Source organism: Prionailurus viverrinus, chromosome A1, assembly GCF_022837055.1.
Source record: "Prionailurus viverrinus isolate Anna chromosome A1, UM_Priviv_1.0, whole genome shotgun sequence".
Classification (NCBI taxonomy): domain Eukaryota; kingdom Metazoa; phylum Chordata; class Mammalia; order Carnivora; family Felidae; genus Prionailurus; species Prionailurus viverrinus.
In genome coordinates, this window is record NC_062561.1 from 194,028,295 (window position 1) to 194,045,535 (window position 17,241).

The 17,241-nt window shown below is 48.4% G+C and overlaps 1 protein-coding gene across 1 annotated transcript in view; it reads right to left on the minus strand.

The window, feature by feature from the left end:
• Window positions 1-17,241, minus strand: part of GALNT10 (polypeptide N-acetylgalactosaminyltransferase 10) — a 225,604-nt gene that overhangs the window by 4,113 nt on the left and 204,250 nt on the right. The window contains exons 8-11 of the mRNA XM_047826528.1: window positions 12,482-12,589; window positions 7,704-7,925; window positions 3,786-3,902; window positions 507-656 (exon numbers count right to left, since the gene is read on the minus strand). Of these exons, the coding sequence (XP_047682484.1) occupies window positions 507-656; window positions 3,786-3,902; window positions 7,704-7,925; window positions 12,482-12,589 (597 nt within the window). The remainder of the gene's footprint in view (window positions 1-506; window positions 657-3,785; window positions 3,903-7,703; window positions 7,926-12,481; window positions 12,590-17,241) is intronic.

The window sequence follows — 17,241 nt, forward strand, 5'->3', positions numbered from 1 at the left end:
AGGGAGGCGGCGCTGGGGATCTGAACCAACGGCAGCAGCAACGAGAGCAACGGGGCAGTGAGGCAGCGGCCGGCCGCGTTCACTGACCTGCGAGGCCTCCCTGCTGAGGGCACAGCGAGACCCTGCCCGGCCTCCCCCGCAGGCAGCCTTGCCCTGTGCCTGAGCTCTGCCCGGGGGGATGTGGGTGGAAGTGACCTGTGTGCCACTTCCGGGCCTGGGCCCTACTCATGCTCGTCTCTGGCCCACTGGCATCGGTTCTCATGACGGTGGTGGTGCTGGTGTTTTATGGACTCAGCTGCCAGCATGTAAGAGCGTAGAGATTTCACATAAAAACCTGGCTTTCTGGCATCTCTCAAATGGCAGAGAAGTGGGGCATGGCGGGTGTGTGGCGTGAATGCACGGGCGAGCATGCTCTGTGGGGGGAAGTGAGGTGCTGCATGCCTGTCTGCTTCTCTTTGTTTAAAACCAAGCAGGTTGCCCTGTTCTGCCCACACAGCCCGCCTTACTTTGCGGTATTTCCACAGCTGGTTGCCCTTCATGCTGTGGCAGTCATAGAGGGTGACCGGGCTGGTGTTGGAGATGGCATCAAAGCAGAACTTCTTCGTGTGTTGGGGGTCTCCAGGTCGGATGTCCTCTCTCCAGGTGAAGGTGAACACCTGTACATACAGGGACATCATTATAGGGATAGCAAAACCGGGGACTGACTTTCTTTCTTTTTTTTTTTTTTGAGAGAGCGAGAGTGCATGTGCAGGGGAGGGGCAGAGGGAGGAGGGGGAGAGAGAATCCCAAGCAGGCTCCACGCCATCAGCACAGAGCCCGACGCAGGGCTCGACCCCACAACCATGAGATCTTGAGCTGAAATCAAGAGTTGGATGCTCAACCAACTGAGCCACCCAGGCACCCCTCTCTTTTCTGTACTGATAGAAAATGTTAAACATTGAGATCCAGGGAACAGTATCAACCACACCTCTTCCAATCACCCAGCTTCGACAATTACCAACTCATGGTGAATCTTGTTACAGCTTTACCCCCCATCACAACCCCCCACCTCAACGTTATTCTGAAGCAAATTACAGACATCATATCATCTCAGGTGAAAATACTTCACTGAAGTGCCATTATAACAATAAAAAGTTATTGCAAAGTCCTCAAGGTCATCAAGTAAGAAGAGTTCAAGTGTTCTTAAATTGCTTTGTAAGTTTCTTTTCACAGTCTGTTTCAATCAGGATCCAAACCAGGTTCACTATTGAGTTAATAAGCATTTTTTCCAGCAGCTTTACTGGAGAATAACTGGCATACAATTAACCATACACATTTAAAGTACATAATTTGATATGTTTTGACTCAATTTAATTTTAATTTGACTTGTTTTAATTTCTGATTCTTCATTATTCATGTATAGAAATACAATTGGTTTTCGTATCTCATAACTTTGATAAGTTCATTTATTAATTCTGGTAGTTTCTCTGTAGAGTCAATAGAATTTTCCACAAAGGTGATCCTACAGTCTACAAATAAAGATGATCATATAGTCTACAAATTATTTTCCTTCTTCACCCATCTGCATGACTTTTCTTTTTCTTGCCACAGGTTAGTACAGTGTCAAATAGAAACAGTAAGGTCAGAGTCCCTGTATTATCCCTGATATTAGGGGTAAAACATTCAGATTTTTACCATTAAGTTTGATGTTAGCTGCGGGTTTTCTATAGATGACCTTGATCAACTTGAGGAAGTTCCCTTATTCCTGGTTTGTGACAGTTTTTATCAGGAATGAATGTTGGATTTTGTCAAATGCTTTTTCTGGGTATAAGGTGATTATGTGGTTTTTCTTTTTCAGTTAGCACGGTGAATCTATTGATTACTTTTCTAATATTCAACCAATCATGCATCCCTCAGATAAATTACACTTAGTCACGATGTATTATCCTTTTTACACACTGCTGGATGGGATTTTCTAAAATTCTGTTTAGAATTTTTGCACCTATGTTCACAAGGGATACTGGTCTGTAATTTTCGTATATGGGTCAGTCTGGTTTTGCTACGAAGGTAATGCTGGCCTCACAAAATAAGTTGGCAAGTATTCCCTCCTTTTCTGGAAAAGTTTTTGTAGAGTTGGTAACATTGCTTAAGTGTTTGGTAGGAATCACCGATGAATCTATCTGGGCCTGGAGTTTTCTTTGAGGGAAGGTTTACAACGGCAATGTCCGTCTCTTTAATAGAACCCTCTGTTGTCTGCTCTCTTGAAAAGAGTGTTTCACACATTTTCTGTTTTTCAGTTGTTTCTGGCAGGAGGGTAAATCCAGTCCCTGTTACCCTACTCCATGTTGGCCAGGAGTGGACCCCAAGGTGGCAAAGGAGTGGTTGTGCCAGCTACTGCTTCCTGATTATCTCCCGGGTCTTGTGCATTTTAGACTCACATTTCTCCCTTTTCAGGCTCACGAGAGCTCTCTGCTCAGGGTGTCTGAGAGCCCCAGGGAATATCGATCCCACAGGGGCAAATGGGCTGCCATGCTTCCCATTTCAGAGGGTGGAGGCTGGCACAGCCAGGCAGCCAGACATCATTTTGTTCCTTGTTCGAGTGAATCTTCAGGCATTAGTGTGGACTCTGCCACACAGTGAGGCTATCCCAGGTCGAGCTCTCCAGGCACGTTCTCCCAGGCCCTGTGCTCTTCCTGGTCTCTTTTGGGGTTCTCCTTCGTGGGGTGGGTGTGGGGAGCAGCCACACGCTGCCCTGAAGAATTCAGGAGAATCGGTGAAGGAGGACCACTTCTAATAACTGTTACCAAGGGAGGAGAGGGAGCAAGGACTTCAGAGGGAGGGGCAGACACTGTCAGGCCGGGCACTGGGCCCATCTGAGAGACGGTGCTGTTCCTTCGCAGTGAGCGTGCCACTCACCCCTTCTGAGCTCTGTTTTTGCAGAGGCCCCGCAATATGGGCTTCTATCAGTGTGCACTTCCAAAATGTCAGAAAACCCACAGGAAGGAGACTACAAAAATGTTCCCTCGAACCAAGAGTCAGTGGAGGCGGGATGCGGTGTGATTTTAGGGTTAACCATTGGTGCTGGGGGGATCATGGCAGTTAAATGCAGTTTCTTGAGGGTGGTGGCTTTTTCTGCACCGCTGGCCTGTAGCCTTCATTCTTCTGATAACGCCGCCTGGGCACGATCTCCTGGGGAACCCACTCTCCTCATTCGTCTCCCCATCCTTCAGGTGAGGCTACCACACCACAGGCTCCAGGAGTGGGCATGTGATGTGGGCTTGATCAACACGAGGACTGTATCACATCCCCTATTGTAACTGGCTCAGGAAAGCCAATATGTGAGCACCCCCATGGCTTCTCCAGAACTCTGGAAAGGGACATGCCTTTTCACTGGCGGGTTGGAAGCCTTTGCTGCTGGTGGTCATATCTGCCACCATGTGGGAAGAGCCGGATGAAGGATGAGGCCAACAGAGAGGAAGAAGAGTTGAGACCCTGGAGAGCTCCTGATGACATCATTTAAGCTCTTCAACGGCATACATGAGCCAATATATTCTTCTTTTTGTTGAAAGCCATTTGGGCTGAGTGTCTGTCATTTGCCAACAGACCCGATTGATGATTTTATTGCAATGTGAAGGATTCCTCTTTCTAAGGTGTTCAGAAAGCTCTTGTAACTCATCCCCTGGGCTAGCTTTTGTGACTCGTCACTGACCCTTGGCGTCTCTCTCCCTGCCCTGACCACGTGAGCATTCCAGGCCACAGATGGCCCAGGAAAACCTGGCCGCCAGTCCCTGAGAAGTGGCCCTTACCTGCATGTTGTTCCAGGCAGCCTCCCCACGGCCCCGGACACAGCTCTCCAGCCTCAGCGGGGAGCCCAGGGCCCCATGCTTCGTGTCAGTACACAGCCCTGTGCCCACGTTGCGAATCTGAAAGAGACAGAAGGAAAGAGTGGACTAATGAGGCACCTTGAGATAGTCCCCTGGGACCCCGCTGGGATGAAGGAGGGAACCCAGCAGAGACATCAGATGGAGGAAGCTCTGGATTATCTTAATGAAGCTTGCCCTGGGTTGGTGGACGTGCCTTGCGCTTCTCAGTACAGGAATACTCAGTCCTCAGAGAGGAGCTCCTCCAAAGCCAGCTTTGTCCTAGAGCATGCAAAGTCACAGGGTGGCAGTGGGGACCTGGAAGTTGAGGGGGTTGGTATTCAGAGGACTCTCTGGCTCCATTCCTGGAGAATCTGATCCAACAGTTCCAGGAATGGAATTTTACTCCCATTCCAGGAGACACAGGGACCATATCTTGAAAGCCACCCTAGAAAAGGACGGGGCATCTTTGCTGTGGGGTCTTGGCCTTAAAGAGCAGGTGAATGGCAAGAGGTTCTCGATCCAAAAAACAATAATTTCAGTAAGACAGGGTGTGGTGTGGTGGGAGGAGCACTGGGCTGGAGCAGAAAGCCTCACTGCTCATGGTTGGTCAGCACTCACTACCTGAAGGCCACCGTGCCGTGTAGGTGCATCGTGTAGTTCCTGCCTCACAGAATCACTCCTATCTTGACTGAGGGGTTGGGTTGGAGGTGTGGTGGCCATGAAAACGTGCTCCTCAGTTGCCCTGCTGCAGGGAGTCTGACTGCCCGGCCGCTGTGTCCGGAATCCACTGTGTCTGAGTGGAGGCCGTGCGTCCCATGGGCTGCTTCCAGCCAGCGACAGAGCGGGGCAGGGGGACTGTGGAGGCCCATTCCAGGAGGGAGATGCTGACTTCTGTGGTAGGAGACTTGGCTTGAAGACTGCTCAGTCACTTGGCTCAAGAGCATCCTTGCAGTGTGGGACTCCTCCTACGGCAGCCCTTCTTCCTCCCCTTTCCCATTCCCAGCGGGCAGACCAGCTCCACAGCAGATCTCCCAGCCTCTCCTGGCTCCCTTCTCGTTCCTTCTCTCAGGGATTCCCCCAACAAGTCTCTTGGTGTCTGCTTCTCGGAAGACTGGCCCTAATATAGGGGAAAAAGCCAATAAACTGGCAAAGAAATGAAGAGCTTCATGAGGGAAGTCAACACGACACCTCCTCTACAGTATCTATGCTGGTGTTAGATGGGATGGGCCAGACAGCTTAGTCAGGAAAGGCCCCTCTAACTTGCTGTATGAATTTGAACAAGCCATACCTGGTGTTTCTGTTGGCTCAAGCCCCTCACTCCTTCCTCTGGTAACAGCACCCTGATTTTCTATGGGACTACCGCCCTCTCCCCACTCTGTGGCCTGCTAGAGTATCTGTCCACCCCTGCTTTCCCCCTTCCTCCCGTGGCCACAGTGATTGGTGCAGACCTAAGAATCAGACTTGATTCCTGGAGCTGTGCTGGCTTTACTGGGAAGGAGGCATATACTTTCTGTTGCTGGGCCAGCTTCAAGCTTCTGGAAACCATCTTGCTACCCTCAGCATGAGGCTAACAGAAATGGCAGCAGAGGTAAACAGGAGAAAAAGCAACTGACATCATTTGAGCCCCTGGATCCACGTGTCTGAAGCCACAGCTACCCAACGTTTCTATGAGATTCACTACATTTCTCTTTTCACTTCAAACTGGACTTCTGTCACCTGCAAGGAAGATCTAACCCTTATGCTCCTTGTCCCCCAGCCCCGGTATGTCCATCTATAAATGAGTGGTCCTCTCAGCTCAGACACCAGGAGCCAGAGTCTGGTGACAGAGTGCTTCTTCTGCTAGAAGATGGTCTGCCTCCCCCAGCAGGACGGGCTTGAGGAGTGTGACACAGGCAGCGGCCCCAGGCCCCTCACTCAGAAGGGGCTGTCATTGGTTTAAAGCTCTGCTGTCATGGTCTTAAAAGTTTTAATAATAGTGTTGCTGTAAACATTGGGGTACATGTGTCCCTTCGAATCAGCATTTTTTATCCTTTGGATAAATATATAGTAGTGCTACTGCTGGGTCGGTAAGGTAGTTCTATTTTTAATTTTTTTGAGGAACCTCCATACTGTTTTCCAGACTGGCTGAACCAGTTTGCATTCCCATTAACAGTGCCAAAGACTTCCCTTTTCTCCACATCCTTGCCAATACCTGTTGTTTCCTGGGTTGTTAATCTGAGCCACCGGGACAGGTGTGAGGTGGTATTTCATTGTGGTTTTGATTTGTATTTCCATAATGATGAGTGACGTTGAGCATCTTTTCACGTGCCAGCCAAATTATGGAAAGAGCTCAAGTGTTTGACTGATGAATGGATAAAGAAGATGTGGTTTATATGTATATATAATGGAATACTACTTGGCAACGAAAAAGAACGAAATCTTGCCATTTGCAACAACGTGGATGGAACTGGAGGGTATTATGCTAAGTGAAATGAGTCAGTCAGAGAAAGACGGATCTCATAGGGTTTCACTCATGTGGAATTCGAGAAACTCATCAGATGAACATAGGAGGAGGGAAGGAAAAATAAAATAAAAACACAGAGAGAGGCAAATCATAAGAGACTCTTAAATATGGAGAACAAACTGAGAGTTGCTGGACGGGAGGTGGATAGTGGGATGGGCTAAATGGGTGACAGGCATTAAGGAGGGCACTTGTTGGGATGAGCACTGGGTGTTATATGTAAGTGGTGAATCACTAAATTCTACTCCTGAAATTATTATTACACTATATGTTAACTAACTTGGATTTAAGTTAAAAAAAAATTTTTTTTAATAATTTTATCTTTGAACTTGTCAGTGGAATCTGATAGGACAAGGGAGCATGCATGTGAGCAGAGGTGATAACACAGTACATGGGCATTCACTGTACCTTTCTTTTGTGATGCCCCAGAAGCACAGAATCCCTGGGGTCCTGTGTGCATGGGAGTTCAGCAAGACTCAAGTTACAGCTAAGACTAAGTGGTGTGCTGGCATGTCTGAAGGCCGTGTTTTCCGACCAGAACTTGACTACACAAAGAAGGCCGAGGTATTCAGAGACACAGGAAGAGCCAGGGAGCTCTAATAGCCTCTTGCATTACTTCCCTGGACCTGCAGACCACTTTCCTTACCAGCGGAAGATAACAACACAGAAGGAAGGGAAGAAGAGGGCAACCCCCAGTTTTTCTTTCTGCTCTTCCTCACGCATCAGCAAGCCACAGGTAGAGTGCGTTTAGAAAAGTATGCATTATTGGGGTACCTAGGTGGTTCAGCTGGTTAAGCAACTGACTCCTGGTTTTGGCTCAGGTCATGATCTCATGGTTCGTGAGTTCAAGCCCCACAATGAGCTCCACACTGGAAGCACAGAGCCTGCTTGGGATTCTCTCTCTCTCTCTCTCTCTCTCTCTCTCTCTCTCACTCTCTCTCACAATAAATTTAAAAAATTTAATAAAATAAAGTATGCATTAGCAACAAGTGAAATAAAATCAGCTGAGTTAGCTTTGTGCTGTGTTTGCACCGTTCTGGTAAGAAATACATATGCACGTACAAGGGTTGAAATACAGATTGTGAAATTTCACCCATCTGGCACATGAGCTAAATGCTCTTCTATTTGCATTTAAAACTCACACTGCATAATATGAAGCTGAATGGTAAAATTTATGCTAATATTAAAGTTTTAATTTTTCTCTACTTAGAACATTAAGTAGCATATAAAAAACCACCACAAGGCTAGAGAGACTCAAGAAAGAAACATGTTTTATATTTCATGCCTTAATTGGCACTCTTTGCCTGTCTTGTGAATAGGGGTTCCGCGTTTGCATTTTGCACCGGGCCCTTGAGACTCACCTCTCCCCAAGCTGCCGCCGGGGGCTCCACCGGCGGGTAAAATTTGGGGAGGTCCCACGCGATCTTGGTCATAAACCACTTGAAACTCTTGCAGTTAAGGGAGCTGCGGAGCTTCTTCTGGGCGGCGACGTCCCCAGCAGACAGGTGGCGGTACTCTGGCCGGCGTTGGTAAATGTGCTCGGCGTACTCGTCCATCCACACCTCGGCTACTCGCTTCAGGTTCTGGAGGGCGACAGGGAGGTGGAAGGGTCAGGCCCTCTGAGGGGCTGAGGCCAGGGGCGGGGAGGGGGGGTTGGGGGCAAGGATCCTGGAAGTTGAGGTTCATCTTTCTTATTTTGTGTTGCATCAAAGACCCTAGCCCACCATGTTTTTAAAGCCTTCTATATTTATTTATGCATGTTTTAAGGACTCTACAACTTCAGGCTAAGAGATGGCTGTTGTTTTACCTGTGCATCTTCAACCCCCTTTTTCTAGCTGTAGCCTCCCTCCTCTGCTTCTGTCCTCTCTCTCAAGTGGCTTCAGGAAAGGTACATGAACCAGCCCCGCTAATGGGAACCAGCCCTGACTCTAGGGTTTGGTCAGCGAGCACGTGACTCACGCCAAGCCAATCAGAATCAATGACATTAGCATGGCGATTTCACTGGAACTATTGGGGAGAATTGCTCTTCCCACTTGATTCATTGCTGGGTAAGCTAGAGGCCAGACCTGCTGGGTCATATGGAAAACCTGACCAAGGCTGAATGAATGAAGCAGAACTGAGGGCTGGACGAGGAACACGTTCCTTTTAGTACCTGAATCCAGCCATACCTGAAGTGAGCACTATCTTGGGACTTTCTATTAACATAAGTCAGTGAATTCTCTTTCTGCCTATGCCAGTTTCAGTGGGGTTTCTGTCATTTTCTATTAAGAGTGCTGACCAAGTACCCTGGTTGAAAACAATAATTTGCAACCAAAAGTTGTAATTCCACCAGCAGCTGGAATTTTAAAAAAATCCTTTGAGGTGCAAAGCTTGCTGCTTCTTTGAATATGAAGCACAGGGATGATCGATATAAAAATGACAACCACATTACTGGCAAGTAGAGGCAGCAGTCAGGAAAACAACCTGTTTGTGAGCAGACTTGGAGATAGAGGGAAAGTGAATTCTTCTGTGTAACTGGGATGAAAATTCCTTATTTCATCTGCAGTTGTAGACACCACCTGCTGAGAACTTCAGACAGCTGGTTCCAGAAGAGCACAGCTTCAGTGTTCAGGGGGAAATTCTCTGCTCCAAAATATCTTTCTCCAACCCCTGACTGTTGCCAGAAATCTGCCCTTCACCCCCAACATTTAACTCTACAGGCTTTTTTGCTATCATAAAGGATTTTCTCCCTATTGCAATCCAAACTTTCTTCTGAAGGGCAAAAGGGAGTTAGTATTTTAAACTGTTATCAGTCATTCACTCCTCAGTGTGAATGACTGCTCTAGAAGCAGAAGATAAGGCAGGGGTGGACAACTACTTTGTGTAAAGGGTCAGATCGCAAACATTTTGGGCTTTGCAGACCATATGGTCTTAACTCTGAGGTGGTGGAAAAGGAGCCCTAGATAGACATTATGTAAATGAATAGGTGTGGTTGTGTTCCCATAAAACTTTATGGACTGAAATTTGATTTTCATGTATCACAAAATATTCTTCTTTCATTTTTTCACCCTAACTACTTAAAAATGTAAAAACCATTCTTAGTGCACAGGCCACATGAAAACAGTTTGCTGACTCCTGAGCAAGGAGGAAAGAAGCCATCAGGAGGGGGCCCCATGCCAAAGACAAAAGTTTTCACTCACTCTTCAATTTTGCTGACTCTGAGTTTGGGACTAGGAAGCTATGGAATTTCCTTGCTGATATCAGCCTCATTCTTACTGAGTGCTGAAGAGACTGACAGTAGGTTAGAAAACAATTAAGGAACGTATTAAACAATTAAGGAACAATACCAGGCCCCTGCAAGGCAAAGCCTGGGCTTAATTTAAATCTGTGCCCTGAGGAAGCTGAAAACCGAAAAAGGCTTGCACACCCAAAGTCTCTCCTTTTCCCAGGCGGCCCACCTAGGTCCTTCAGCACACTAATTTGCTCATGCCACAGGGATGGTGAGGAATTGTGGCTTCACTCCTCTCTGGCTGTTTGTCCTGGAATCTGTACAACTTGAGTAAGACTTTGGTTTCCCTCTTTATGTAGCTCTTTTAGGGCTTTTAACCGACCTCTCCTTGAATCTATCAAAATGATCTTCTAGGAGATAATGCTCTAGAAGGATTTGGCTGTCAAAACACTAAGCAAACATTTAAAATATGATCTGCAACTCAAGGAGGGTGGTAGATAGATACTTGGACACAAATTCAGGGGAGCCTGATTCAGGCATCTTTGTGGTCCTGCATATGTATGTGGGGTGCCCCTCATATCATTAGCTGGCTTAAAGTCGACAGGAGACTGAAACAGTACAGACAGGTGAAAAAGAAGTTAAAATGTTTCAACCCAGAATTCAAAGATGCTGAAAGAAACCTCGCAGTCTTGTTAAGAGATGCTGATACCCATTGAAGAGGGCATCTTTTGGGATGAGCACTGGGTGTTGTATGGAAACCAATTTGACAATAAATTTCATATATTAAAAAAAATAAAATGAAAGTTGGATTTTTACATCCAACAATAATCTTTACAAAAGCCTTTTATCTTAAAAAAAAAAAAGATGCTGATACCAAGATGAACAGCTGTCACTGTTTAAGCAACAACTGCTCTGTGCGCCAGGCATGGGTCAGACCTAAGTGGGTTTGAATTCTGGCTCTAGTTAGTTAATGTCTCTACATTTCACTTATCTCATCGCTCCAATGGGGATTAAAAACAAGTGAAAATTAAGTGAGACATGTATGGAAGATGCTTCGCCTGACGTCTAGCCCACAAGAAACTTTTATGTGTTACTACAGTTAGCTGTTATTCACTGAATTCATCTGTGGTTCGGTAAAGAGGAGGTGGGTGGTGCCTTTTTATGAGGCAGGTCTTATAAATGAGTGGATTAGAAAAGGATGCTTCGGGAATAGTCCTGCTCAGGGGTCAGAGGTGTCCCCATGGTCCCACCACTCCTAGTAGCTGGGAGTCGCACTCTTGGGCTTACTGACTGACGTTGTTCTGTTTTCCTGCCTGGCACCTTCCTCTGGGATTGCCAATAGGATCTCAAAAGAAATGGGATTCCTACCTCTCCAGCTAAATCTAAAACCGCCCTCCCAACCTACCCAGGTCGGATGGGCTGTGTCCTAAGCGCGGATGGCAGATGTGGCTGTCCTTAGAATCTTACACCACTAGAGGGCACTGCTGGCTCTCTTTTTCTTCAACACCGGCGGCAAAGCAGCCCCTGGAGCTCAGCTCCCACCTGGGGAGACCCACTGCCTCGTTGAGCCGGCTGGTCTTCCTTGTACCTCGAAGGACGAAGGCTCTTCCTGACCCAGAGCCTGCAGTTCTGCATGTCCTCAGGTGATGAGGGAGGGGGAGGCGGTGGCCAGGGCAGAGGGAAGCTGTATGGACTGATGCCAAACAGGCTTGCAAAGGGGTCTCTGTCCGAAGGGGTCTCCACGAGGCAAAGCTGTGCCAGTTACCGAGTTACCTTTCCAGCTTCCCCCAGACCTCCCTGCGGCCCTCTTTCCTTTCTGGGCACCCCCATCCACCCCATTTTTCCTTTGTAGTAACCTTGTTGTTTTTTTTCAAGACACTTAATATTTTAAAATTTGAGGCTCAGTGGAATATCATTAATACAAAAAACAACCCCCAAAACAAATCTCTGGCTAACATTTTTATTTGTAGCCAGTGGCCATTTAATTCAAGCAGCGATTAATACAAACCATTTTAAGCTAATGAAATAGTTTGACACACAGACTTTTTGGCAATGTTAGTGGGGAGGGGGTGGGGAGAAGAACAAGATACTTACATTTATTAACCACCCTCATGCCTGGAACTTTTAAGTACTTTGTCTCAGGCTTTCTCAGTGTCTCACACCGCTCCACCTGCACGAACATTTATCTAACAGGCTTCTTTAAATCACTTCTGGTCTGACTTTGCACCTATGTTAGCTTTATCCTAATAATACCTGTGAAATCATAAGTCTGCTACACTAATACATCTTAACTTCTAAAGCACATTAATTTAGGGGCGCCTGGGTGGCGCAGTCGGTTAAGCGTCCGACTTCAGCCAGGTCACGATCTCACGGTCCGTGAGTTCGAGCCCCGCGTCAGGCTCTGGGCTGATGGCTCGGAGCCTGGAGCCTGTTTCCGATTCTGTGTCTCCCTCTCTCTCTGCCCCTCCCCCGTTCATGCTCTGTCTCTCTCTGTCCCAAAAATAAATAAAACGTTGAAAAAAAAAAAAATTAAAGCACATTAATTTAAACGCATGTAAATAAAAATGTTCCTATGTCTGCCACCTAAAATCATCTTGTCTGTCACACTTGGAGTAATTATGCTATCTCCCTGACTCTCCTGGCAATGCTAAGAGTCGCCAACAAATTAGCTTCTTTTTAAGTAAAAGGAAACACAGGCTCAGAGGAGTTAAGCAACCCTCTCAAGGTCACAGCTCCTAAGTGTTTAAGCAGGGGTTTAAGTAAGTTCTCTTAAACTGGATTTCACCTGGAGAGTTGGGGGAGGGGGTGCATATCCTCCCCCCCCCGCCCCGAGGCACTTGGCTTGGAGTTCCCAGGTGTCTCAGGATGCCTCTGCTCTGCTGATGAGCCTAGCCCCTCACCCCGTCCCCATCCAGGGAGCCATCACCTTACCCGGGCCAGGCTGACTCCAGCGGGGACTTTGTAGGGTACATATTTCCTGTAGATATGGCCCACCCTGGAGCAGGGAATGTCCTCCATGCGACCCCCACACATCCACACCTGCAGGGTGGGAAGGGAGAAAGAAGATGGTATTTCTGCCTCTCATTCACCACCCCCTCAAAGGTCACTGCCCCCTCCTCCAATACATTCACTGGAAGCATCAGCTTGGGACTATTAAAGCTCCCATTCACAGAATGAGGAAAACACAGTGATAACCACAGCAGCTTTCAATAGTTGACAGCACTGAGCGCCTCCTTGTTGCCAAGCAGTCTGCTGCAAGCCCCCCCCCCCCCCCCCCCCGTGCACAACTGCATTTAAGCCTTGTCAGAAGACCAAAGAAGTGGGTAGTAATGGAGCTCCATTTTACAGATGAAGAAACGGAGGCTCAGAGAAGCTAAGAAGCTTGTCTAAGGTCACAGGGTTAGTGAGTGGTGGAACTAGAATTTAAACCTGGCTTTAGCGGACTCCAGAGTTTGGGCTCCGAACAAGTGCAGGTGTGGGGAGAGCTGTGTTGAGAATTCTAGGCAGCAAAGGGCGGCTCAGCGGGAAGGACTATGGTGATCGCCTTGGTAACGTCTACCACAGGTACGAGAGGGGAAGAGATAGCACCTAGGCTCTGTATATTTACCGACTGTGGTACCCGGTTCTGGAGTTTCCTCTGAGATCTACAAGCCCTCTTGCTGGGTCACCCTGAGCAGAGGCAGCAGGCTCCCTGCCCTGACTTCTCTGCAGTCTGGCTTACTAAGCCACACAGCTGGCTATCACCGTAGAGAGGAATTCCAAGTTTCTCCTTGTGTTTCCCTACATTCCTGGCGTCACAAAGAGCTCCTGAGTTTGACTGCATGTGGTCTGATGGCAATGTGGGAAATCTCCGGAAGTACAATCCACGCTGACGCATATCCACTAAGGGGCCTGGCCTAGACAGACCGTCCTCAGCAGTCCTGGGGCCAAATGCTGGCTCAGCCACTTACCAGGTTTGTGACTTTGATCAAGGTACTTAACCTCCCTGAGACTCAGTTTCCTCATCTGTAGAGGATTAAATGAGGCAGGCCGTGGGGGTGAGATATTGCATGTAAAGTGCTTACTTAGCACGCAGTCCTAACAGTTACACACTCTAATGACTCATTCAGACATCTGGCTAATATTCATGGGGTCTCTGCTACATGCCAGACACTGTGCTGGGCACACATGTGGCAAGTTTGCCAAGGCCCTTGTTCTCATGGAGGGGGAGTATGGTGTGCAACCTCTAGGATGGCCCCCGGTGATCCTCGCTCTCTGGAAGACACCTCCCTCCCGAATGAGTCACATGAGGACTGAGCCGTGTAACCAAAGGAAAACTGCAGAAGTGGTGGTCGTAGAAGACACTGTGGCTTCCACCTTCCTCCGTGGGGTCAATTGCTTTGGGGCACCTGGCTGCCATGTTGTGAGGACACTCGAGCAGCTCTGTGGAGAGGTCTAGGTGGTGAGGAGCTGGGGCCAACGTGCCAGCCAAGCTGAGTGAGCTGTCTTAGAAAGGGATCTATCAGGCCCAGTCCAGCCTTCAGATAACCATGGCCCTGGCTGATACCTTGACCACAACCTCACGATAGACTCGAACAGAAATGTCCTGCTAAGCCACTCCCAAACCCCTGACCTGGTGTGGGTTTGTGTAAGCTTGCGATACTGTCTATTACCGTTTGAAGAGGGTATGTTCAGGGGGATTTTTCTCTGTGGCAGTAGATAATCACTACAGAAAGCCAGTTGCAGATGGTGATGTGTGCTATAAGGAAGCCAAAGCAAGGTAACTGGAGAGACTCATTGCCTGGATCTCTGAGAAGTGATGTTACCTACGCCAGTCAGGGATAGCCTCACTTAGAAGGGAAAATTAGATACAATACTTAGATAATGAGAAGGTAAAAGTAACATAAGGATCTGAGGGGTGAGAGAACAGGTGGGGAGAAAAGCAAGTGTAAAGGCCCTGAGGTAGGGCCAGGCTTGGTTGGCTTAATCCTTGAATGGAGGAAGCCAGAGGCCTGGAGCAGGAGCAGAGATGGGCAGGGAGGTCAGAGACAATCATAAGGGTCTTGCAGGGAAAAATAAGGAGGCTTCACCAAAAGTCTTCAGGGAGGGTGACGATTCTATTTTACGAAGAGGACTCTGCCTGAGGGGTGGAGAATGGGTTGTAGGGGGCAGGTGTGGGGGAGGGAAGGCCCAGAAGCTCTTGGAGATTGAGGCAGGTATGGCTTCAGGTTTGTGGGGGCTGCGTTATTGCTAATCTTATTCCCGTGTTTCCTTGTTTGTGAATGACAAGTAGGAGTGGGAACGTCTGTAACCCCAATTCTGTGCAAGAGACTATTTTCTGGGGATATTGGGGATCTGGCTTTATGTCTCAACCAATTCACAGGCTCTAGAAGGACTGCTTTTCCTCCTCATGCACCTGAGGGTCCTCAGTCCCCCATGACCCTCTGCCAGCCACTGTCTCCATCCCACCCTAGATGTGCTGTATCCCGGGCTTCCTGCAAGGGGACCTGTATGCATGAGGCTGCAGTGAGTGCAAGTGCTGCCTGGAGAAATGCAATTATAGTCTGATCTTGGGGGAGAAAAAAAAAATTGAGCAAGTCAATAGAACAGAATATTGGTCTTGAGATAATGGGCTCCTGATGGTAGATTAATGTCAAGGCCAAGCCAAGAAGTTTATTTTCAAAGCAGGAGATATTGATCAGGCGCCAGCCTCCCATAACAATAACTCTTCCTTTATACAAAATGACTGACATGGAAGCGATGCTTTTGTCTGGCGGGTATCGCCCAGCTTGCCGCTGGGCCGCCCCTGTCTTCTGGGAGGCAGAGTGGCACTGAACAGATGGGGGACACCTTACCCCACTCTATTTCTGACGGTCTCCTGGGCAGTTGACTAGGCTGGCGTCCAGCTCCCCTGACTCCATATTAAACTCACATTAGCTAACAAGGTTGTGTCTCCAGCTCTGCCTGGCAGGGAACCTTCCTTTATGTAGACAACGATCAATCTCCACATCCTTCTCTTTGCTGTGACCTCTGGTTTCTTTGGCCCTGACCATGCTGGCCATCCGCCTAAAGGTTCCTGAGGGACCAGGGTGACCTTGATCTGCTGAGAGGTTTAAGGCATCCAAAACACCCGCAGATTCCCGAGACGTCCGGAGCCCAGGTGGAGTCCTAGCTTTAGACGATGGGTTTACTCCTCAGCTCCCCTGCCCTTCCCTGAGTGAGAACTGCCTTCAGAGACAGAGATATCTGTTTGTTCAGCTAAAGCTGCTTCCAACTCCTGAGTCCTCTTTGAGCACCTGAACAACCTGAAGAGGTATCTGGCAGGAGCCCAAGACTGGAGGGGACTCTCCCTCCAGGAAGACGACAAAAGATGGAAGCACAGAATGGTGTCATGACTCACCCTGGGTGGCCAGAGGTGGTCTTGGATCCCAGGTCCCATGGTTCCAGTCATGGCCCAAGCCACCCACCTGTGCACCTCTAGGGTCCTCTCCTACCTTCCTTCACAACTGAGGCAACAGCCACACAAGACCCATGATGACCATGGCACAGGGGTTATGAGCACACAACCCTCTCCATTCCCAATGCCAACTTGTGCAGCCATGTGACCTGGCACAAGGCATTGACCTGGGGAGTGACAGTCTCCTCACCTGTGACCTGGGCATGGCAGGTCACTACCACCTTGCAAGGCTGCTGAGATGGCATGACACAGCTCATGAAAAGCACTCAGCTTAATGCCTGACCACACGTACCAAACATAACTACGTTAGTCATTTCTGCTTGCAAAAGAACGAGAAATGCCACCACCTTGAAATTATACAGCATTTGCCCTTTTGCCCAACAGCATGTTTTTTTTATCCTATGGCCTTATTTCCTAAATGGAAATCATTTATTTTTGAGAGAGAGAGAGAAATAGAGAGACAGAGCATGAGCGGGGAAGGAATAGAGAGAGACAGAGACACAGAATCTGAATGAAGCAGGCTCCAGGCTCTGAGCTGTCAGCACAGAGCCCGATGCGGGGCTCAAACCCACAAACCATGAAATCATGACCTGAGCCGAAGTCAGACACTTATCTAAGCCACCTGGGTGCCCCATGAAGTTTTTCTAACTTACTTGGTGGCAGAACCTATAACTGACTGGGAGAATGACAGGGCCAGGCAGGGCTGGGGCACAGTCATGGGGGCACCACTTGGGGCCTGGGTGCCCCAGGGTGTTCTCCTCTCCCCCAGGTATCACACCTGCGGGGAAAGAGTCCAGCTGATGGCAAAGAGAAGAGGGAGCAGCAGCCAGATCACATTTGGCTGGGACCCCATCACATTTGGATGGGGACACACACAGACCACCAAGATGATGTACCTGCAACCCCTCTCTGCTGGCTTCCCTCCCTCCCTCTCTGTCAAGCCCCTTGCCAGCCTCCAAGCCCACAGGGGACACAGCTGCCTGCCTTGGGCGCCGTGTTGCTCTGCCTTGAGGAGTTTGCAAACACCCCGTCAGCTCATCTCTTGGTGCCTTTCTCCCCTGCGCAACAGCCTTCTCACTTCTCATGGAAGCACTGTGCCACCAGACAAGTACAAATCTAATTGTAAAAGCTTGCTCCCTATTCATTTTCACTGCTGCTTTGATTTATTTTATTAGCAAACTTCTTTTGTGTGATGACAGGCTTCATTACAGTGTCTATAAAAGACAATTACTTGCTCTTATCTCCTAAACTGAGG